Raw genomic sequence first — 23,456 nt, 5'->3', positions numbered from 1 at the left:
AGTTAGAAACTAACTACCATGCCAGAGGTATATCTATAGCTTACGCTTCTAATTTATATAGGAATTCATAAGGAAATCATAGTCCGAGACCATTATGTAAAGAGGTGGGCCCGATGGGCACGATCAGGATGATACCAGAGATGAAAAGGTAGGTTCGATATATTAATGTGACTTTAACTTGCCGAAGCCTCTGCGAGTCTTCGACGAGAAGAGTTTTACGTGGCCTAAGACCCACGTAATGATCCGAGGATTTCCCGACCTACCGGCGATAGCCGGCGTAACCCGAATACTCTTACATATTAGAAGACTTCTTAGCTAGGGTATTAAGGTTCTAACTATTTAATCCTTAATATAATAAGCGTGCATTTCCTAAGGGATAAACTAGTTGTGCTAGGTTTATATTAGCAGAGGATTAAGTTATATACTCTAAGATAGAGGGTATAAATTATATCTAATAATATACTTAAAGGTATTAAGTATAATTAAGTTATATTAATAGCTAAGATAGCTAATATATAAGAAAATATTAATAAGTATATTTTATATATTTTAATATTAAATTAGATTATAAGGATTACTTAGTAATCTTATTAATCTAGATTATCTAGATTACGGTGCGATCTAGGTGATCTACCTATGATTAGTTAGTCTAGGATCCGCGTATATTACGTGCTGGTGACCCTTCTGGAGGCCGTGATAAGAGACGAGATCCCCCTCTTGGCATAATCATTTTGTAGGCAATCGGGTGTCCCAGAATTTTGCACCTGTCCTAACATTTTCCAGCCCACTAGAATAGTGAGTCTCTTTTCAATCTAGACCCAGGAGTAACAGTCCCGAGAACTTCTCAGCTTTGAGAATAGGGTAAGTACGCAGTGCAAGGTTTATTATAACAGATGGTCGGCATTACGATACATCACTGAGGCTCCATGAGAAGATATGAACAGTATAATTTTTCGGATGAGTTTACCCGTCTATGCTATGTCAGACAGATGAACTTCAGTGTTAGAAGTTTGCGGAATAGGTATTGAGTGTGAGCAAAGAGCATAGTCCCAACGGATATCCCGATGTGTAGGGTAGTGACGAGAATTGCGATGGCTGAGTGAAATGGGCGCCAGGCAAGAAAATATACTGCTCTGTCCAAGGATTAGGTGAGCAGAGGAATGGAACAAAATGCGTGAACCGTGGATACCCAACCATCATTCGTCAGTATCTGGTCCATCTTCCAGTATGATTACAAAAACCTCTTTGCACCATACTTGGCATGAATCTTGTGCGACTGAACGCGAATGAAGGGCCCGAACAAAATCAGGACAACAGTGATGCCGGCAATCAATGCCCACTGGATGATTGCCATGTCCAGGAACATCTTTCGAGTACCATCTCTCTCCAGCCAGTCTGAAGCCGTCTTGATCAAGCCAAATGGTATCAGATGAGTGACGGCATTCATCAGAGACACCACCTCAGCAGAGTCGTATGGGTAGCTGTCAACCCCGTAAGAAAGGACAGTCGCCGGGATCAGCAGCAAGGTTGATGTTTGCATCGCGTATCCGACTGCAGGCCCAACATAAGATCCATTGGCATAAGTATAACCAAAGATTATCAGACCAGCCGAGCCGACGAGGAAAGGAAGAATCAGAGTGTAGAGGCGATGCTCGGGCATATGGTGACCTCTACGCTTGCCAATCTGGCTGGATACAAAATCGGTGAGAGGACCAGCGATGGGGAATGCCACGACAACTCCAACAGTGCTTGTGACGGCCCAGTTTCCAATCTCAGCGGGGCTCCAGTTGAAGGGAGGCGCAGCGAAGAGAGGGTTTTGAATCACGGAGATGCCAGCAACCCTGCGACCCATGGTTAGGAAAGGTCAAGGTACATTGTCATGATCGTTTCTCTCATATTGGTACTCACCATGCCAGAGATATTCCCCACATGCCTGACGATAGAAGAACGGTAGGGTTGAAGGTGTACTCAATCTGAAGCAGGAAAGACAGAACCCACTGCCTAAGGCCACCTCCTCGGACATGCGGGTGACGGAGGTAGAACAGGTTCTGCGTCAGCGACTTCATAGCATTCTGCTTCTTGCCATCAGTGTGGCGGCGGATGTCGTCGTCAACATCAGCTGCGTTCGCATTGTCGGCAATATCCTGGATGTAGGCGGTCTCGGGACAGAAGAACAAGAGCGTGACGAAGTTGATCCCGCCGAGGATTGCCAGGAGCTTGAAATGCCACTGCCAACCCCTCGCGGCGATAAGATGCCCTCCAATGAGGTTACCGAGCTGCGAGCCCAGGCAGAGACTGAGGGTATATGCAGCCATGGCTTTAGAATAGTCCTTTTCGTAGAACAGCTCTGTGGTCCACAGGTCAGATTCGTCCGTCTTGGTAGAGTCAGGGCTTGTTTATTGCTCACCTCCCACGACCGCGGGCCCAACTGCCTGCACGGCACCAGCCCCAAGACCTCCAACGATTCTTGATCCCAGGAGGCTCTGCATGGAAGTAGCCTGAGAGCCCCAAATGCTGCTAGCAACGAACACGAGCTGGGACGTCACTAGAACTGGCCGCTTTCCAATCACGACCGCAGTAGGTGTCCAGATCCAGGCACCCAGGCCAATAGCCAGAAGGCAGTAGGAGATGATGTTACTGGCCTCCGTGTAGTCCGAGTGGAACTCTTGGACGACCTGAGCAAGTCCAGGGGAGACACCCGCCTATCGGTGATTTTGATCAGCAATCGAATCTACCGTGGTAGTGGCATCACAATCCGAAAGGCGCACTCACTCCATAGAGGTTACCACAAAAGACCATGAAGCAGAGGTTCAGCAGAACCATCATCTTGACTGTGAAATGCCAGGTCTGGAGGAATCTTGTCAGTGGATGATTCAGCGCAGTTTACATGAGCGTTTACTTTGGGATGAGCCTGTAGCTCATTGTCCGTCTGGGAGACGGAATCAATGTTGGAAACCGTCGGTTTCTCGGCTGGAAAACTTTCCATGTTGGATAGAGCAGTGGTAACGAATCAGTATCAAAATGTTACGTTATGTGTTACTCGTGACGAGTCTGATAGGGTCAAGTCAGCTCCAGACGGAGATGGCAGGATCAATGAGGACATTTATATCTCTGCTAATCTCGCCGATCTAACAGCCAGCAGTGGTCCCGAGATGAGATGCAAGCCTCGAGCACCACCCCATGGGGAACCCCAGAGACGATGGATGGCGAATGTGGAGCCGACGAGAAACAAGTGAGATTCGATAATAAGGTGTCTTGGAAGACGCCAGCCAGTGAACATCATTTCCGGTTGAGGGGTGGGATAGAATAGTGAAACTACAAGGCGCCACAATTCCAAGAAGTCTGGACCTTTCTCTTACTTGGCAAACGCGCGTACACTTGCCTCCTGGTTTATCAGGAGCTTGGAGTACTGTATTGCCTCCTAATATTCACTTCAGTCGAGACTGGTCTCGCTTCGACGCATGATCTAATACATATACAGCTAAGTAAGGAATATCAAACCTGGCAGAGGCTAATCAGAAGCCCTGTCTGGGGGAGAGCCCTGCCACTCTCTAGACTGAAAAGCGCTTAGTGTAACGCGGCACAGGGGCTAGACTCTCCGGTAGTTACAACTGGACGATGTGATGGGGTATCTTGCACTGATCACAAGTACTTGTTGGTCATGGCCTCGATAACCGCTCCGCCATGGGTCTGCGATAGTGGCAGAACTCGACTGTATAAGCCACCTATGACGCCTTGGATGGAAATCCTAGGCGTGCTTGCCAAGGCTCTATGGAGATACAAGTTTTGGAACTCCTTCAAACTTGTGTAGAGCTACTCAGACGATGAACCCATGGGCGAAGGACTTGGGATCAAACTCGACTGTTTGGTAGCTAAGACGGAGTTGTCGTAATTCAACGTCTGAACATGGCCACTTCAGGGTTTTTACGTGGGGTAAGAACCTGACAAAGTAGGGATCTTACAATAGACCAGAAAGGCAAATCCTCGTAAGGACCTTGTCTTGCAGTTTGGGGTCTATAGCCAGGGTTGTAAGGTTGTTCTATGAGCACTCTGGTTTTATTCAACGTGGTGGACATAGCTGTATAATGGTTGATGCGACTGTTCTATCGGCGAAAGGTGGGAGATCTTTGTGGCGTTAGTTCTGACTGAATCGCGTCCTCCGTCCTGATTTCTCCGGAGGCTTCGCCTGCCCTCCAATGGATGCCAGCTACGCGGTTGATAAGAACTCGGTTTTTGAGACTACTTCGTTGGATTTGGTGCGGCTTCTTGATAAATAATTACCAATCCCCCGGTGTTACGGCTTGGTTACCCGTTATAGCGCTGTAAGTTTCTATAGGCAGCTGAAGCACCACTATGATTGCTACAATAGCGATTATAGCCCAATCTTTTGCCCTGTGGCGTGACGGCTAACGTGCACCGTTACACCCGGGCCCACAGACGTTATCATGTTTTGGTGCATACTCTAGAGCGGCTTGGGGACCATCTCCAGCTTGACACTCAATCTCAGTTGCATTTCCGGCGCGAATTCCGATTAAGAACTGTTGATATAACCGAGGTTGGAAGCAGGAAAACTTAAGCTATGTACATTCGTGAAAATACGGGCTGCGGGCGAGTTTATAGATTAGTAAAATTAAAGGCCAAAAGTCTAGAATCGCCCCACCTACTACTTATATATTTTATTTTTAAGCTTTATCTTTACTCTATATTTCTATAATAAATAGAGGTTATATTAAAATAAAAGGTATGTTATTTTAAAGCCTTAATTCTATAAATTAATATAGAGTATATTATTCATATATATAGATATAAGCGCATAGCCTATTATATGCTAAAGCTATTAGCTTTTAAATTAGTTAATTAGGTAAGGCTTTCTATGCTTCTTAGATCTATTTAATTAATAGCTTTTTATTAGCCTTATTACTTTATAATTAGATATATTAAGGGTATAATCTTTAAAGCTTAGCCTTTAAGGCCTTTTAAATATATTTAATAAAATTTAAATTTAATAAATATATTAGCTAATTAATAAGCTAGATCTTATATAAAAGTAATGAGTCTATTATTACCTTAATAATATAAATATAAGTATTATTTTATTAAAAAAGCTTAAAGTTATTTAAGGAAAAAAAAAGACTTTTTATTAAGGCCTTTTTACAACTCTAAGATAAATATTTTTTTCTCTTAGCTAATTAATCGCTTATTATTATAATTATATTTTTTATTATAATAATACCTCTTTATATTATAATTAATTAATAAGGCTTTTTATAAATTTAAGTATTTATTAAATCTTTTTTATATTTCTTATTAAAGTATTAAAAGACTTAGTTATTAACATTATTAAATATATTTTAAATTATAATTTTATTAATAAAATAAATTTATAAATATTAATATAAAAAAAACTTTATTTTTAATATTTTATATCTTAATATAATTATTAAGATAATATATCTAAAATTAATAATAGTTAAGCCTATTTTTTATATCTTTTTTTAATAATTAAATTTATTTTCTCAACTACTATTTATAGCGCTAATAGCTATAAAGATAATACTTCAAGGTATAAATAAAAATATCTAACTCTAGCTTAATTAATATATCTTATTATATAAGATGATAATATTAATTAATATATAAATTAATCTATATAATCTATAAAGCTAAGAGTTTCTTTAGATATCCTTTTTAAGGCCTTAATTATAGGTTATAATAGTTTTCTTAATATCTTTTTATCTTAGAGATTATACCTTATATTATACTAAAATTAGCTATAACCTCCTTCTAAGGTTTATTAATATATACCTTAGCTATTATTATAGTCCTTTACTTAGGAATAAATTTATAATTAGATTTATAATTAGCGCTTATTTTAGGGCTAAAAGAGCCTAATTTAAAAGCTATTTTATTATTAATTCTAGAGGTTAAAAAAGAAGGGATTAATGAGCGACTTTCGCAGAAAGTGGGGTTACCACGAGGCGATTCTAGACTTTTGGCACGTGATTGTAATGTGGGTGTGGGGAGATATCTTGTGGTACCGGAGACTGGGCCTCCCCACTCCAGGCCGATCCCTCTGGCAGAACAGTTGCAGTGGAGAGCCGATTCCCCGCCGATACGGGAGTAGCTTGCTACATGTGTTCGGATCATGAGCCCCGATGCCGGTCTCCCCTCATCATGAGCTTTCCTTGATTTATTACTAATAAACCTTCTCATTTGCTGCTGCAGACCTGCCGTTCCTCTACTCTCCCTACCTTACTCCAGTACGGCACTCGAGCGGAATAACATTATCGCTTCATTCGACGTTGGCAGCAGTCAGTCTGTGCACACCCCTCCCCTCAACCTGCATTCAGTCGTCCGTGCGGCACTCCTCGACTATCTAATCAGACAGGGTAAGCATCTCCATCACTTCTTTCACTCGTCACGGGAATTGACACGACATGAATAGATGGCCTCCCCTCAGAAACAACTCATCCACTCCGTTGTCCCACTCCACGTGGGACAATTCATGTTCGTACGCATAGCAACCAATGACGGCGTGGTGGGCTTCGGCGAGTGTGGCATCTGGGGCCATGTCGAAGCCTCTGCAACCGTGGTCACTCGCTTCGCCGAGTATCTCGTCGGAAAGCCAGCTTCGTGCATTGAGCATCACTGGAACGTGATGCACCGCTTCAGCTATTTCCAGGGCCTCGCCATCAACGCGGCCATCTCTGGAATTGACATTGCCCTCTGGGATATCAAGGGCAAGACGCTCGGCGTGCCCATCTATGAGCTCATCGGGGGCGCATGCCGGACCAAGGCTCGCGTGTACGGCCACATCTACGAGAAGACAATCGAGGGTGTTCTGAAGGAGTGCAAGCGCAAGATGGACCTGGGTTATACCGCCTTCGGACACATCAACCCCTTCCTGGACGAAGGCAACGATCAGGTGTACTTCAAGACCCACGTCGCCAAGATGAATAATGCCATCGACAACGTCAGGAGGATGCGCGAGGTTGTCGGGGACAAGGTCGACCTGCTTATCGAGCTTCACCGGCGCCTCACCCCTGCCGAAGCAGTCACCTTCTCCAACGCCATCGCCGAGTACCGCCCCATGTTTGTGGAGGACCCTATCCGGCCAGAAAACGCAGATGCGATGGCGCGGGTGGCAGACGCCATCTCCGTCCCGGTGGCCACCGGCGAGCGCTTCTGCACGATATACGAATTCCAAGCTCTCTTTGCCAGAAACGCTGTCGAGTATGCTCGAGTCGACGTGGCGGTCTGCGGAGGAATCACGGGCGCCAAGAAGGTAGCTGCCATGGCCGAGGCTCACCACATCCAGGTGGTGCCGCACAACCCCCTGTCGCCCATCGGCCTCGCTGCCTGTCTTCAGCTCGCCGCCGCGATCCCAAACTTTGCCATCCAGGAGTTTGCGACCGGTTTCGAGGCGGGAGTCTTCACATCTACGACTTCGCACTTGGGGGCCGACGTTGTGGACCATGTGCCCGACATGGTTGACGGCTTCGTAGAGATCCCTGATGGCCCCGGACTGGGTGTCAATCTCGTGGACAATGCGCAGACCATTCGACCTGCATTGGTTCAGCCAATCACCATGCGGCCTCATAAAGATGGGTTCGTTGTCGATCAATAGATGTGTTGTGCATTGAGCCGTAGGTTACGTGCGGGCGAAGAGCCCAACCTCGAGACTATACTAGACTAGATATCTATAGAAAGTTCTGTTGCTGACGGCTTAACTAAGCTACCTCATAAGAATGGGGCCCCATAGGGACACGCCTAGGCGCGCCTCCACTCGCGAACGCGTAGGCGTGCAGATTATATTAGCCCTCAATTTGGCTTAAACCCCGCATAGCTGTAATTCTGAGTTCTGAGGTAGTTCTTAAAATCCTATGATCCCGAATGGTGAGGAATAGTTAATTATTGTAAAAGTCCTTATAATAAAAAGGTCTTTTATAAATAAAATTCTAGAAAAATAAGCTTATTAGATATAAGCCTAGGATTTTATTACCCTATATTATAGCTTATGCGCTTTCTCAAAAAAAAAAGCTTACCTAAGCAGTTTTTGCTTAGATAAGCAAGATGTAAGGGAGTGTTAATATTGCCCTTTCTGGGCTTATTTCCCTTTTAGGAAGGTCATGTGATCTCGGACTTAGGGCTTTATTAAAAGCCCGATAACACCGTTAAATCCACTTCTTAAGGGATATTTCCTATCCGGTTTTAAATATCTTAGTTTAAAACCCTATAGGTTTTAATATCTATTATGCTATAACTCGGCTTCTAGTTATCCGTTATTAGTAAAACTAATAGAGTTTTAAAGCCCGGAATCAGGGCTATCCGATGGTATAACTTTTATCCGAATCGGGCTAATAGATTCCGAGTAATTCTCTATATAAGCTATAAGCCCTCTCTTAGAATTAGTTCCTCAGATCCTGAATCAATTCAAGCAATACAAACACCAATAAGAAGCTGGTTTTCTTCTTATTAACCTAATTCATCTTTCTTCTTACTTTGCCTATCCTATGTCTTCTTATTTAGCTTCTCAACTATTTATTAAGACTAATTCCTCTGCCTATTCACCTCCTATCCAAGTCATCTACCCTATAGTCTTTGAAGACTATATCTTCTCTATCCTTCAGTCTTTTACACTAAGTAATTAAATAATTATTATTATCTTTTAATTCTTAATAATTATAAAAGTTATTACTTAATTAAATTTAAGAGATACTATAAAAAAAAGATTATTAGGCTTTATATATTACCTTATTTATCTTATATATTTTAGCCCCTTAATATTAGGTATTTTAATGTACTTAAGAATACTTATAGCTAAGAAATAAAATATTTAATTAGATATTTTATAACTTATATTTTAAAAACTAAGTTCTTTTTAGCCTTCTATATTATATTTTAGGCTATTATAATAGAAAAGAATATTAAATTTACCTTTAAAAGGGCTAGGCTTATTCCTCTTAACTTAGAAAGTATAATCTTAAAGCTTAATATATAATTATAGACTTTAATACCTATTAAGGAGGAGGTTAAATTATTAACCCCTTAGGTCTTAAAGATACTAAAGATAATACTTAAGGCTTAATCTTAATTAAAATACCTTAAGAGATAAATTATAAGGCATAAAAGTAGCTCCCTAGAGTTAATTCTAAAAGCTATATAGTCTTTTTCTAAGGGAATAAAGATAGTTATATATAAGGTTACCTTACCTAAGGCTAGGGTTAAAAAACTTAAATAAGTAAATAAGATACTAAGCCGGCGCTAAAGGATAAAAAGGATTAGACTGTAAAAAAGAGAGATAATAATAATAGAGGAAGAAAGGTAAATAATTAATTAAATAGTTTATAGTATTTTTATTATAATTCTTATATTAAGGGGTAAAAAAAGTATAGCGCTTACTTAACTGCGGCGCTTACTTATTATATATGTTATTATTAATATTAATAATAATATAGCTAGTATTATCCCTAATTAGCCTTACTTGCCTTAATAACCCTAAAGATATTAATCTTAGAGCTTCCCTTGCTTATAAAAATAATACTAATAAAGATATTATCGGCACTAGTCGTACCTGCCTTAATAATTATTATGGCCTATGCTATGATTAAATGCGTATTACTACGTGGCATAGATTAATATATTCCGCTCACTTAGTACGAGTAGGCGGGACCTATTTTCTTCCTCCGGGTAAGTAAGAATATAATACTATTTTATAATAAGTATTATAAGATACTCCCTAAACCTTGCCTATAAAAAACTATATAATATCCCTTAGATAAATATTCTCGCTACCTTAGCTTTTAATATAATTTAATTACTTAGGAATACTTCTTAATATTATTAAATATAATTTATTACCCTATAGTTAGTATATTATGCCCCGTTATACCTATTAATATAAATTAAATTAGATTATTGTTTACTATATTAGGAACCTTAACTATTATAATAATACTAATAATAACGTCGCTAGTATTAGCCTTACCTATGCTAATAATACTAATAACTATAAAAGTTCCTTATATCGCTAAGGATATGCCTTTAAAGTTATTTAACAACTTACTTAGTAATATTTATTACATTTAGATTATACTTTTGGCTATATTATTACTTAAATTACCTTAAATATACTTAGCTCTCTCTAGGTATTTAATTACAGTCTATTAGTAGTTAAACTAGTAGCTATTTAATTAGGTTAATACCGAGGCTTTAGTAATAATTAATAAATACTTTAGCGATTAAGGTATTAATATATATAAAAATACTCTAGGCCAAGGGCTTAACCTTATTTTTATAGAGCCTTAAGAGTATAAGCGCAAGGGAGGCTATAAGATTAAGAGAATACGCCGGTATAACTAAGTAGGTTTTCTTTTAAGAGTAGCTTTTGCTATTTTTTAACTTTGCGTAAAGCTTTATGAGATACCTAGCTATATATATGTAAGAGACTTATAGGCTTAAGGCCTATAGTATGAAATAGTGCTATTAGTATTATTTATATTATATATTTATATAATAGTAAATTTCCTTTCTTTTCTTAAAGAAAGAACTTAGACCTTTAATTATCTTAATAAAGACTTTCTCTTTAGAGACCTTTTCTCGCTTACCTAAGCTATCTTTATATAGGCCCACTTTCCCTTGCTTAGTCATAGCTTACTAAGCAGGTTCTTTACCTTCCCTTTATCTAAGTTATTGCTATTTTAAGCTCTAGCTTAGTAAGCAGCCTTGACAGCTTACGTAAGAGTCCCTCATGCTCTTATAATATATAATCTAGAAAAAGTAAGTCTAGATAAGCCTAGAGGTATACTAATAACTCTAGATAGGTAAATAATATTATTATAACTTAGTTATTTAAATTAAGCTATATTTAGTTTTAGAATCTTTTCTTATCTAGCTAATTAATAAAGATATATATAATCTTTTATCCCTTATATAGCTCTTATTTATTATCTATAATATAATTATAAATATTTTATTAAGTTATAATAATATTTAAGTTTTAATAGATATAAGTCTTAATATCCTTTAATATTACCTTAATATTTATAAAGTAATTAATTATTAATTTATTTATATTGAGAAGCTATTAATAGACTAAATAAGCTAATTTATATTAGCTTAGCTTATAATTATATAAAGAAAATTAGCTATTTAAATAATACCTTAAAGACTAGGTCGCCTTATCTAAGGATTCTTTTATAATAATTAAAAACTAATAATTAATTTCTTATATAATAATCTTATATTAGTAATCTTTTGAGGTGCTAAGTAGATAATATTATTAATTATTTATATATATAATAATTTACCTATTATTAATTTATTATAAAGATCTTTTAGTTATAAATATATATCCTCTAGGTATTATTTATTTATTAATAGCTATAAGTAAAGCCCCTTATAAATTATATATACTTTTTAGCAGGAATATATTATTAGGAAATATTACTTAGGCTATAATAAAAGCTTATTCCTAGAGATTATATTTATATTTAGTAATAGTAGTAATAAATAAAGCCCTTAAAACCATAACTATAGGGCTTAGGCTAAATTAAGGGCTAATATAATCTATACGCCGATGCGTTCGCGAGTAGAGGCGCGCCTAGGCGTGTCCCTATGGGGCCCCTATAAGAATGTGATACTATTAGTAGGAATGAGTTTATCCACCATATCCCCGCTTTTATGGGTGAATTTAACCTAGAACTATGTAGGTGCATGTTGGCCACGCAGTGATGGATTCAGATAGCTGGATTTGAAAATACTAGGTATTTCAAGACTCACTTTACTGCGGGTCTCGTGCGGGAAAGGACAAACTAGTTGCACACATCTGTTCTAGACTATTGTAGAAACACCCATAGCAAGCCGCTAGCGACGATCACTCACTCCCTCCCTTGGGCGAAATGATGGGGAGAGACACCCAGTTGGTATACCGAGAGCTGAAGTGGATGTGGTTGTCACCACCCATGATCTCAGGCGTCCTGTGGCAAAGTAGAAGATAGTCAGCCAAACCGTGTCACTAGACTAGACATTTCACTAATCGGGGGCAGCTTTTTACATACCTTTCGTCAGATTCATGAGTAAAGAAGCCAGATCCCTGCGTGTCGCCGCTGCTGACCTCGAGTACGATCGTCTCGCCCGGACGGACGACGACGTTGGTGGGCCAAATCTCAGCGTCGACGACATAAACCTCCCCCGGGATGACGGGCAAGACGTCGGTCGAGAAGAAGTCGCGGTGAGGACGGTCTTCTCGGTGGAGGGGGTGCTCCTTGTTGATCTTGCGCAGGCTGACCCTCTGCCAGCCCTTGCAGAGGGGAGCTGGGTCGCCCATGAGCCCAGTGTAGTAACACTCCTCACCAGATGCCGAGTAATGACGTAGGGTGAAGAACAGGTCGATGTCTTTGGGGATAGGGCCTCCAAGCTGGGGTGTTGCCGAGACGCAGATATGAGCTACGATGTGGCCCGTGATCTCGGTCAACTTGTCAAATGGTGCACTCTTGAAGAGCAGCGAATGCTGGTTCTCGACTGTGCCCAGAGCCGGGTATGTCAGTCTGCTGTAAGAAGCTGTGGTTGGTGAGTCCTTTGTTAGCCGCTGGTCCGGGGTCAGGTAGAATTTTGTAAACTGGGTGCGTGCAATTGGCCACTCGTTCTCGGACCGTCGGGGATAGAGCTTGCTTGCGTCCTTGTTGTCGTAGCTCACGCTGCCATTGCGCAGGATCAGGTCGACGGGCGGGATTTGGCCGGTTATCCAGCCAGATGGGTCGTGATCCTTGAGGAACGCGTCCAGGAAGCTCTGCTGGATTCTGACTTCTTCTTCCTCGTAGAACGGCCCATCGTGGCGACCGACAACCATGCGCAGGAACTTGTACTGCGACGAGGCCCGGACAAAGCCTTCGATGTTGCCTCGAAGATGGCAACAGATGCTTCCCCAGTTTCCCACTGAGAGCAGCGGGACCTCGATATCCTCGAGGTTGTAGTCCCTCGAAGCATAATACTCCTCATCACGGAAGCGGTGAGCAGCATTGTCTTCGGCCTGGTCACGCCTGTTCTGGACCAGTTCTTCTTCGGACAAGTCTCCTTCAAGAGTGTCCGGCCCCCAGCCACGCGCGGCCTTTCCAGGCAGGCCGTACTGGTTTGACATGACGTTGCGAGTAAACCATTTCTTCAGGAACTCCAGCGCCAGGATGCCTCCGGGGCGGCAACGATCGCGATAATAGTCAGCCATGCCCTCGTAGGGGATGATGCAGGTCAGACCCTTGGGTCGGCGTGCAGCCACTCTCCACTGGCTGCCGGCGAAGTAGCTGATGCCGAGCAGGCCTACCTTGCCAGTGCTCCATGGCTGGATGGCGGCCCACTCGATGATCTCGAAGAAGGCCTCTGACGTCGCCTTGGACATGGAGTCGAGCACCCCCGGCGACTGGCCAACTCCGATCTCGTCGGCTCTCACGACCACATAGCCTTGACCAGTCCAGAACTTTGGATCAGGAGTCTCAAACGACGAGTGCGCAGACTTCTGATTTGGGTTCACATCGCGAAACGAGTTTGGTTGGAAACTGGCGACGAGGTCAGCAAAGGGATGCTGGCCAGGCAGTGCGCTCCATCAAGTTGTGATGGCGTGCTGTTCATGACTTACACCTCGTAAGGCACGTCCTTGCCGTAAGGCCCATATGTGACAATCACCGGGGCCTTTTCGATACCTTTCGGTCGGTAGACATTAGTGCGGACCAACCCCCCAATGCTCTTTATGGGGATGCCAACATTCTCTTCGTAGATGTATGGATACGAATCCTTGTCCACTTTGAGGAGATCGTTTCTGATCTGATTAGGCATGTTATTGGCTGGGTCGGACAAGGTAGCCCGGGAACAGGATCAAAGACGGTTGTAGTAGTGGCAAAGACACAGTCAAGAATAGGTAAGTAGGTGTGAAGGAGCTATTATCTATCCTCCTTGGCACATTGTGACTCATGGGTCATTTACTTTTAGGGATCCAGGTGCATCTCCGATCGCAGGGCCAACGCCAGTCGGAAGCCGTGTGGGGTTGGCAATATGGAGCTGTCAAGAGCCCATCTTCGGCTCCACACGCCTCCTCAAGCACAAGCTCCGGCTCCGGCTCATGCGCGCTTGAGCCTCATCTCATTGCTCGGCGATTGCGGATAAGTCCTCTAACTCGAGCGTGTGGAACAGGTCAGCTGTCTTAAAAACTGGAGCTTTGAGCTGTGAGATGCCCTTGTACTTACACCTGTCGATCTTGAGAAACGGACGTTGCTCCTTGCTAGATTTGGCGAGTCTTTGTGGCCTACGGTCTACCTGATAATTCCATTAAGAGGCCGTCACTCGGTCCAGGTGGTCTCGGTCATCCCAAGACCATATAGGCCACCCCCAGTCTCTCAACTTCGATTTTTCGTGTCCCTGGCAACTGAAGCTCCCCGGTCTCGCTTGCCCTCTACTTGCGAGCACTCACAATGGCCCGTGTCCTAATCTTTGGCACTGGTAGCATCGGAACCCTATACGCATATGTCTTGTGGCGCGCCGGCGCATCGGTCGTCTGTGTATGTCGATCCAACTACCGAGAAGCCAAAGAGAACGGCTTCACCATACGTTCGACCATCTTCGGAGACCACACCTTTAAGCCTGAGATCGCCTTGTCCATCGACAATGCAGGTGCCTCACATAACCACCACTTCGACTATGTGATAGTGTGCACCAAAGCTTTCCCTGACAGCAAGCCGAACCCCGCCGAGTTGATCGCACCGGCGATAGAGAGCAGCCCAGGTGCTACGATCATTCTTATACAAAATGGCATTGGCATCGAGGAGCCATACGCTCAACTCTACCCCAACAATTTCATCATTTCCGCAGTGACATACTCGCCCTCAACACAAGTTTCCCCCGTGGAGATCAGACACACAGAATCCGTGCGCTTGTGCGTGGGATCTTTCCCGGCGGCCAAGGACGACCCCCGCGTTGCTCACTTTTCGGAGCTGATCAACCTTGGCGGAGGACGTGCCGAGACGTACCCCGACATCCAGATCGAGAGGTGGAAGAAGCTGATCGCTAATGCCACGTGGAATCCCATCTGCTCTCTGTCCCGCTGCAGGGACGTCGAGTTTCTGAGCGCGAGCCCGTTTGCCTTCGACTGTGCCAAGGACGTGATGCGAGAGATTGTCGCCGTGGGGGTCGCGGTGCTGGGCCCGGGGGCTCTGGATGGGAGCGCAATCGATGCCCAGCTTGAACGGACAGCGAACCGTGCATGGCCAGGCGTAGAACCCAGCATGATGTCGGATATGCTATCAGGGAAAAGGATGGAAACCATGGCCATAATAGGGGAGGTCGTGCGCTTGGCTCGAAAGCATGCCGTGTCTACTCCTAGAACTGAGACACTCTACGTTCTTGTCTCCGCGTTGGACTGGGCTATCCAGCAAAAGCATCCAGGTTCCAGCGGAAACTTGACTAAAGCGGGCTAGACGGCGATTTCGGCGACGTGGCTTTCTTGTCAGGATCAGTTCAGATCATTCGGAAAGAAGTTAGATAGAACTTGTAGATCAACCGTCATAACTGCTATATCTCCCAGTCGGCATTTTCAAATCTACGACAGACCACCGAGTGCATGTTTGCGCCAGCAGCTATCTTCCTGATGAGCCGCAACGGTTGACTAGGAGGTGCTCCGGGATGGAGTGATCGTGCCATGCCAGGAAGGGAAGCAGAGACAGGGAAGTCAGACAGGAGCAGTTGTTACAAGTCTCCTTAAGGAGTCCACCGGTGGATTACCAGCAGTCAGTTTCTGATCATTGCGGTTTCTGCCCAGCAACAATCCAAGCTAGCTTTATGGAGGTGTAATGAGCAATCCACCATGCTCATGCCTCAGTGATGGCCAACGCCGTTATCATGTCATTTCAATTCGTAAAACATTCCGCTCATTCAGTATTGTCCGCCGCTGGTACAAGCTCCTTCTCCTTGAGCCGGACCAGGCACTTCGCATAACTTTGACCCAACATCCATACGCTGTCCATCTGCATCAGGGCAACAGCCTCTTCGAGCATTTTTCGACGAGCTGAAGCACTGTCCAAATTACCGATCCCCCCAAGCTTAGCCACGACATTGTCGTTGTTGAGCCACAGGTCTGTCGAACCCTTGCTGATGCTACAGCCCAGTAGTGCTGATGTCAGATAACGACCAGGGGTGCTTTTCTTGGTCACATCGAACTTGGGCAACAGGAATTTCGAGTAGCTCCACAGGGTGAGAACAGCCTTGAAGAACATCACAGATATGGAGAAAAACCGGGGCCTGTACTTGCGAACAATCTCAAAGACGCAGCTCGCATGCAGCACAGAGATTTTGGCACTTCTGATAGAGCCTGTCCAAAGTCGGGTCGCCTCCTCCAGCGTGGACTCATCCATGGCATTGTAGATGTACTGGACGATGAGACTTGAAAAGTTGGTTATTGGGCAATGATACTTTGCTTGGGCGATGTGGCATATCGTCCGTATGATGGGGAGCTCGATCGAGTCCAAGTGGGGTGCATCACACAGCACCGAGTCATCGAGCGAAAGCAGGTCCGAGAGTTGTCTCATGGACCATTCACCATCCGCAGACGAGTGACAGGGCGCCTCTAGTCTCCAGGTAATGGTTTGCTGGGGTTTGAAGGCAGCATGCCACAGGAATTGGACCAGGGACTGTCTGCCGAGTGTGCTGGTGCTTCTCCACAGTACTGCCCAGTTGTGGCTCTTGAAGATTTCCTGAGCCGTGGTGTCCCTTACGGGATCTTGTCTCGTCAGCGATTGGCACGTTGGAATATAGCTCACGGCGAGGTACCTAGCGAAGAGGTCGTGTTCACCCATGCTTCCGCTGATGGGGCACTCCAGAGCTTGTCCGATTGTGGCAGACAATTCCGGATCTCTGCAAAATCCATGGTTGTACAGATGTCCAAATGGAGGCCGAAACTGGAATCGATGATCTATATCGAGAGGTTTACACAGTTAGCAACGACAAAGGTGACTGGGCTCCCGCCTAGTATATAAGCATGTTTTGACTTGCCCAGATAGCGTGTGCCAGTCTCCTCCGCCCTTCGGCAAAGACCCATAGCCGCCACAGACGATCCCGTGGCATCTTTAACGTAGCCATCTTTTCCGGTGACAGCTTTTCTTCAAAGATGCCCGCCCGCCGTGCGAGAACGACAGGCGCACTCTGCATGGCCTCCGCGTTCAGTAGGCTCTGCTTGTCCCCGGAATACATGAGGCCTACGAGGTTCAGGACAATGGCTTGGAGGAGCCACAGCTGACGGGACAAGTTCGTCGCATGCTCGGACTGTGAAAGGCATCAGCCAGAGGTAATGGATACGGGGGTGCGGCTGCCAACCAAATACTGGGTTTGCTGGCGAACAAGTTCGTGCATAGCAAGCGAGCACTTGTGTGCCCCTTTCAGTTTGGAATATTTCGCACCTATGGCTGCCATGGCAAACAAGAGGAGAGAATGGGTCTCTGGGGAGGAGCACGTCGGCAGATGAATTAGGGGGAACATGGGATGGAAGTTTTCAAAGTAGAGCTGGATAAAGACATGGAGGACTTCTCCGGGAGGCAGATTCAGCTGCGCCCACTGAGGGAAGAACGCCGACGCGTTGATCTTCTCGGCAAGGTCAACGACGGGCTGGAACCTGGCTAGATCGAATGCTTCTACGTAGGCATAGTCTTCCCTGTCCAGCTCCTCAGCCGTGAACCCAGTCATGTCTGGAAATTCAAGCCTTCCTTCGGTTCGAGAAGCGTTGTGGTCTCGCACGCTCAGTTTGTCCCGGTCCAGAGGAGGTGAATGCGCTCGACTGTAGCATTCGGCTATCGATGGCTCGGCCGGATCATTGGGGCCTAGCGAGGCGCAGCTTTGACGGGGGCGCTCAAATGGGTCTGCAAACAAGCCCAGGATATCCGACGTGGGGGTGTATTTGTCGAGGAAGGTAGACATCTCAGCGCCGAGCATGTAGGAGACAGTGATGTTTGTTGTGTCCAGGCCACTGTAGTCCCAGTCGATCAAGTTGTTGAATGTCTCGATGCAAAATGGGTCTGTGATTCCGCTCGTCTTGTCGTCGGCCGGATCAAGGCAAGTCAAGGGGAGGTTTTCTGTGTTCCCTTCACCAGTCGGGGCACCCAGCTGGGTTACAGCAGGGCTGATAGCGTGGACTGTAGATGAATCCCCGGTGGGTAGGTCTGGGAGCGCGTCGTTCTGCTGCTCGCATATCGCGATCGCCTGTGTCCCAACTGGGAAGTTGGCCGAAGAAACCTCCTGCTCATCTAGCACAAACCGCGCTTGTTTGGGCGCCCTCTGCTGCCTTGTGTTTGGGGATTTTCGCTTGTCGAACGACTTGTAGAAGCAGCTCTGGTTTGACTCGGAGCATCGGCGGCAGGGCGTGTCGCCATCGCAGCGGACTTTGGCCGTGGCACAGGCCTGACATGCCTTTGCGGCTCGAGCGGTCTTGGTCTGGTCGGCAGAGGCATTGTGCTGCTCCGTCGGAGGCTGATGCAAGGAGCTGTAGTGGCGGGAAAGGGCGTCTCTGCCGAGCATCAGTAACCAATGTGACGGTGGGCTGGTATGAGGTGGCGCAGTGAGTTCATTACAGCCGAGCAAATGTCTGTTCGCAAACAGAGCAGGCAAATGGCCTCTCCTTAGTATGGACCCGAATGTGTCGGTGCAAATGCTCTCGTCTCTGGAAGATGCTACCGCAGCGGTCGCACGGGAAGGACTCAGTCATGGCAGCTAACTCCGAGAATGCCGAGGGGGAAAAGACAGTTGAACCAGACCTCGGGTCCGATACTGAGATATCTCGAGGTGAACCTTGGTCGACGCTCGATGTGACGTCTGCAGACGCGACTGAAGAGGGTAGATAAACAGGGAGTGGCGGAATGCCCACTCGGATCTCGGATGTGCGGGTCAAGTCCAGCTCCCTTCTGCAAGGCTTATAGATGCCGAGCACGAACTAGCCCCTGCCCTACTATACTATAGAGCCCTTAAACATGAGAAAAAAACCCTCGCTCGTGCCTCAAGCAGAGGTTGGGCAATCCGGTAAGACACACCAAGGGAGTCACACATCATCGGCGAGCGCAAGGAGTGATGCAGTCTTTATACTCAACGCAGAGAGAAACATTATGAGGTTTATTTATTGGGGCATGAACGTCCCTTATGCTCTACCTTGGCAGTTAGTGGAGATCTCGAGCTTTTAAACAGATACCGATAAGACATTCTCATGTCAGTGCAGAGTCTCATACGCAAGCATGGTCGAGGATGGGAATTAATAGATAGGTCGCAGTCTGGTTAATTTTAAAAAAGGCTCCACTTGCTACGTGGCTAGAGATTTAGACATGTTACACAACTATACCGAGTTTATAGTTAAGGACGCGTGGCTGTGGGGCCGAGATAATATTTTAATAACGCATAACATCAGCCAGTGGATCAAATAATGAGTGGATCACTCATACTGTACAGCTAAAAGCAAAAACATTAGATTTTCTAAAACTAGCTAACGTACATAATAAGCATGTGCACCAAACAAGTATGTGCACCAGCATACTGTATAACTAAAAATAAGTCAACCTTATATTTCTAAAACTAGCTATTAAATTCCTTAAATTATTAAAAAAAAAATTCTTAGCTATTTAATATTATATAAAGCTTGAAAATAATTTTTATAGATTTTTAAAAAAAAATTCTTTATATAAAAATAGCTAATTATATAATATAAATAGGGTATTATTATACTAGCTTAGTAAGAATTTATAAAAATCTAAGGAAATTATTATAGGTTTTATATTATATAATAAGCTTAAAATTTTAAACATAACATTAGCTATTTTAAACCTAGTTTAAATAATTAAGAATTTATTTAAATTATCTATTAAAGTAAAATTTTAAGTAATATACTTACTTATCTAGTGTATATACTTATTAAGTATATTATATAATAAACAAAGTTTTAAAAATATTTTAAAAAATATTTATATAATAAAAGTTATTAAATATTTACTTTTAGTTTATTTTATTTTAATTTATTATACTTTTTATATATAAAATTAAGAAAATATATAATATAAATGAGCATTTTTATTATAACTTTATAGATAAAAATAAATAAAATTTAAGAAAAGTCTTTTCTATAAAAACTATAAAAGTCCTTATTATATAAAGGTCTTTTATAAATAAAATTCTAGAAAAATAGGCTTATTAGATATAAGCCTGGGATTTTATTATTATATAATATAGCTTATGCGCTTTATAGCTATATGCTTACCTAAGCTATATATGCTTATTTAAGCAAGGTATAAAGGAGTTATCTTCTTATTTATTTAAGCCTTTTTAAGCCATATTACCCTTTTAGGAAAGATTATATAACTTCGGACTTAGAGATTTTATTAATTCTAATAAAGCTGATAAGGCTAGGTCTTTCTAATAGGTAATTTCTATCTAGTTTTAAATATCCTAACTTAAAACTATTAAAGTCTTAAACTTCTTTATGCTATAACTCGGCTTCTATCTATCTATTCTTAGTAAAACTAATATAGTTTAATAGCCTAAGATTGGGGCTATCTAATAGGATAACTTTTAGCTAATTTAGGCTAATAGATTCTAAGTAATTAGCTATATAAGCTATAAACCTTCTCTTAGAAATAATTTCTTAGATTTTTAATTAATATTATTAATAAGACTAATAATAAAAAGCTAGCCTTCTTTTTTAGAACCTTATTTATTATTTTCTCTATTTTTATTACTTTATAATACCTTATCTAGCTAATTAGCTTTTTATAAAAACTAATTCCTTTACTTATTCTCCTCCTATTTTAGTTACCTACCCTATACTATTTTTAGACTTAATAGTTTTTATTTATAGTCTTTTATAGAAACCTTTCTAATTAACCTAATATAAAACTTATAGCTATTTTAGACTTAGCTTAAACTTTTTAGAATTATCTTAAAATCTTAGTTTAAGAAATAAAACTAACTAATTTATATCCTTATTTAATCCATATGCTTATTAAGAACATTATATAAATTTATAAAAACTTAATTAGTTAATATAATAAAAATACTTAATTTTTTTATTAAAAATTTCTTTTTTAAAAATATAAGTTTAAAACTTAATTTATAAGTTATATTAGATAGCTTTTAGTAAGCTTTGCTAAGTATTATAATAAAAAGCTAAGTAATTTATTTTAATAAAAGTTACTTTTATAAGCCTTAATATACTAAATAAGCTTGTATTATATATGAGTATATATAAAATTTATATTTTTACTTTAAAATAAAATATAAAAAGAAATCTTAAAAATCTAATTTAAGCCTAAAATAGGAAAATAAAATAGCTAAAGATTTTATTTAATTCTTCTTATATAATTTATATATAATATATATAATAAGCTTATATCCTAGATAAGTATATATCCCAGTAGGTATTTATACCTTAAATCGCAATTTTAAAAAAGCTATTAAAAGTCTAAACTAAGCCTAAAATAGCTATAATTTTAAGCTTAAATTAAATACTATAAGAATTATATAGAAAAGAATTTCTAAAAATCTTAATACTTTTTAACCTTAAAAAACTAAAAAAAAAAAAAAAAAAAAAAATATAAAAAGATCTATACTTTAAGGTTTCTAGAGTTCCTATAGGGTAGAATTTCTAGGAATTCTTACTTATATATACCTTATATTAATTAAGCTATATTTAAAAATTTTGCTATTTTAGGCTTAGTATAGATTTTTAATAGCTTTTTTAAAATCGTAATTTAAGGTATAAATCTTAATAAGATATATACTTATATGGGATATAAGCTTATTATATATATTATAGAATTTTTTATAATAGTAATTATTACCTTATAAAAATAATAAAAGCTTTTATTATTATAATTATTAAAAAATATTAAGTATTTTTAATTTCTTTTTATTATACTATAAAGTTATAATAATATGTATTAGTTTTATAAATTTTCTTAATATATTTAAAGTTTATAGCTGCTATATCCCTATTTAATAAGAAGTATATAATATAAATACTAGTATTATAAAGTAATACCCATTTAGTTAAGCAGCTTCCGGCCCCACAACATCAACGCTTCCCTGCTCATTACCATGTTTGCGCCCCCTCTCATAACACAAGATTATATAAATCAATGAGACAAGATCGGTCACCAGAACAATTATAGCATCCCTTACAACAAAGCTTCAAGTTACATCATGGCCCCGATTGAACACAACAAGGGCAAAGGTGAGAATATCACCCAGCATCCATCATCCAGGCATAATGCTCACCTAGCGGGCAGCTCCCACACCCGTCTTCCTTCTCTCCCATGGAACTCCTCTCATGCTTGGGGAAGAAAGTGAGCCACAGCGAGTATGGGAGGAGATCGGCAATGAGTTGATAAAGCGCAAGGTCTCCCGCATTGTGATTATGGCAAGTATAACCAACTGATGCTGCCGCTCCAAGAAGAGAGTCTGACTCGAATGGACATGAACAGGGAGCCCACTGGATGGTCGGTGGTGATGGCGTTCAAGTCGCCATGAATCCCAAAGCGGGAAAGCATCCCCCTGGTGGTGTTAGGGACAACCGTTGGATCCCATACAAGCTCATCACCGATGTCGAAGGTGGTCATCGGGTCATGAAAATGTTGAACGACGCCGGTATCAAGGCGAGCCCTGACTACAAGTGGGATTGGATTCATGACACATACAATGTCTTGATCCGCATGTTCCCACGTTGCATCCCCCCGCCCACCGTTGTGGTGTCAATGAATGCCTTTTATGACCCCCATATGCACGCAAAGATCGGCCTTACTCTCAGGCCGCTGCGCTATGAGAACACTGTCATCATTGGCAGTGCTGGGACAGTCCACAACCTTTGGCGGGCGCGGTGGATCGACCAAGCCTTGTATCGCGACAACTTTTCAATTCCCACGCCACCTGAGGAATGGGCGCTGCAATTTAGACAGTCGTTCATTGACGCCGTCATCAACAACAAGGGGCCGGCCATGAGACGGGCTGTAACGAGGCTGATGAAGCACCCCCGATACCGCGAGGCACACGGCTCGGACGACCACTACATGGCTAATATTTTTTGTGCTGGGGCTGCCGGCGACATGGATGACATTGACAGCGAGAACTTTTACCTGGGGGAGAACTGGGAGCTGATTAACCAGAGCAATGTCCAGTTCCAACTGGGACGGTGGGAATAGATGCAACAAGATGTGGTCTTTTGACGGAATTGAACGTTCATTTAGTTCTTCTCTCTCCCTTTAGATTACGATTTCGTGGACAGCTAGTCGTCGAATAGATCAGATTCGTGTGCATCATAAAGTACAATTAGTCCCAATGTTCAAGAAATGTCATCTTGACATCGTTGAATACAGCTTGTCATTATAAAAGACTTTTGGATATGCGTGTGTTTCTGCTTTTTATTCTTTAGTGAACATGCACTCGCCGTCCTTTTG

At 42.2% G+C, this 23,456-nt stretch overlaps 6 protein-coding genes across 6 annotated transcripts; 3 read left to right on the top strand and 3 right to left on the bottom strand.

Annotated features, from left to right (window-relative positions):
* Positions 1–1,231: 1,231 nt before the first annotated feature.
* Positions 1,232–2,702, bottom strand: NECHADRAFT_55065 (uncharacterized protein; the record flags this gene model as incomplete). Its single annotated transcript, XM_003040526.1, has 3 exons — positions 1,232–1,841; positions 1,909–2,347; positions 2,444–2,702. Coding segments are annotated over 3 exons (1,308 nt in total), but the record flags the coding sequence as incomplete, so codon positions are not given.
* A 3,743-nt stretch (positions 2,703–6,445) lies between these two features.
* On the top strand, positions 6,446–7,627 carry NECHADRAFT_55045 (uncharacterized protein; the record flags this gene model as incomplete). The annotated part of the gene is made up of 1 exon (XM_003040551.1): positions 6,446–7,627. One exon carries the CDS (start codon positions 6,446–6,448, stop codon positions 7,625–7,627), a length of 1,182 nt encoding a protein of 393 aa, XP_003040597.1.
* Positions 7,628–11,875: 4,248 nt separating this feature from the next.
* Positions 11,876–13,827, bottom strand: NECHADRAFT_55059 (uncharacterized protein; the record flags this gene model as incomplete). Its single annotated transcript, XM_003040525.1, has 3 exons — positions 11,876–11,978; positions 12,060–13,550; positions 13,631–13,827. The coding sequence occupies 3 exons, from the start codon at positions 13,825–13,827 to the stop codon at positions 11,876–11,878; spliced, it is 1,791 nt and encodes a 596-aa protein (XP_003040571.1).
* Positions 13,828–14,459: 632 nt separating this feature from the next.
* NECHADRAFT_55090 (uncharacterized protein) lies at positions 14,460–15,461 on the top strand (the record flags this gene model as incomplete). The annotated part of the gene is made up of 1 exon (XM_003040550.1): positions 14,460–15,461. One exon carries the CDS (start codon positions 14,460–14,462, stop codon positions 15,459–15,461), a length of 1,002 nt encoding a protein of 333 aa, XP_003040596.1.
* A 1,852-nt stretch (positions 15,462–17,313) lies between these two features.
* Positions 17,314–17,949, bottom strand: NECHADRAFT_55064 (uncharacterized protein; the record flags this gene model as incomplete). The annotated part of the gene is made up of 1 exon (XM_003040524.1): positions 17,314–17,949. The coding sequence occupies one exon, from the start codon at positions 17,947–17,949 to the stop codon at positions 17,314–17,316; it is 636 nt and encodes a 211-aa protein (XP_003040570.1).
* Positions 17,950–22,206: 4,257 nt separating this feature from the next.
* Positions 22,207–23,201, top strand: NECHADRAFT_98103 (uncharacterized protein; the record flags this gene model as incomplete). Its single annotated transcript, XM_003040549.1, has 3 exons — positions 22,207–22,237; positions 22,293–22,414; positions 22,488–23,201. The coding sequence occupies 3 exons, from the start codon at positions 22,207–22,209 to the stop codon at positions 23,199–23,201; spliced, it is 867 nt and encodes a 288-aa protein (XP_003040595.1).
* Positions 23,202–23,456: the final 255 nt, after the last annotated feature.

Source organism: Fusarium vanettenii (genome assembly GCF_000151355.1).
Source record: "Fusarium vanettenii 77-13-4 chromosome 14 genomic scaffold NECHAsca_62_chr14_1_0, whole genome shotgun sequence".
NCBI lineage: Eukaryota > Fungi > Ascomycota > Sordariomycetes > Hypocreales > Nectriaceae > Fusarium > Fusarium vanettenii.
Note: the sequence above shows the minus strand (reverse complement) of the source record. Positions and strands in the feature narration are given on the sequence as shown.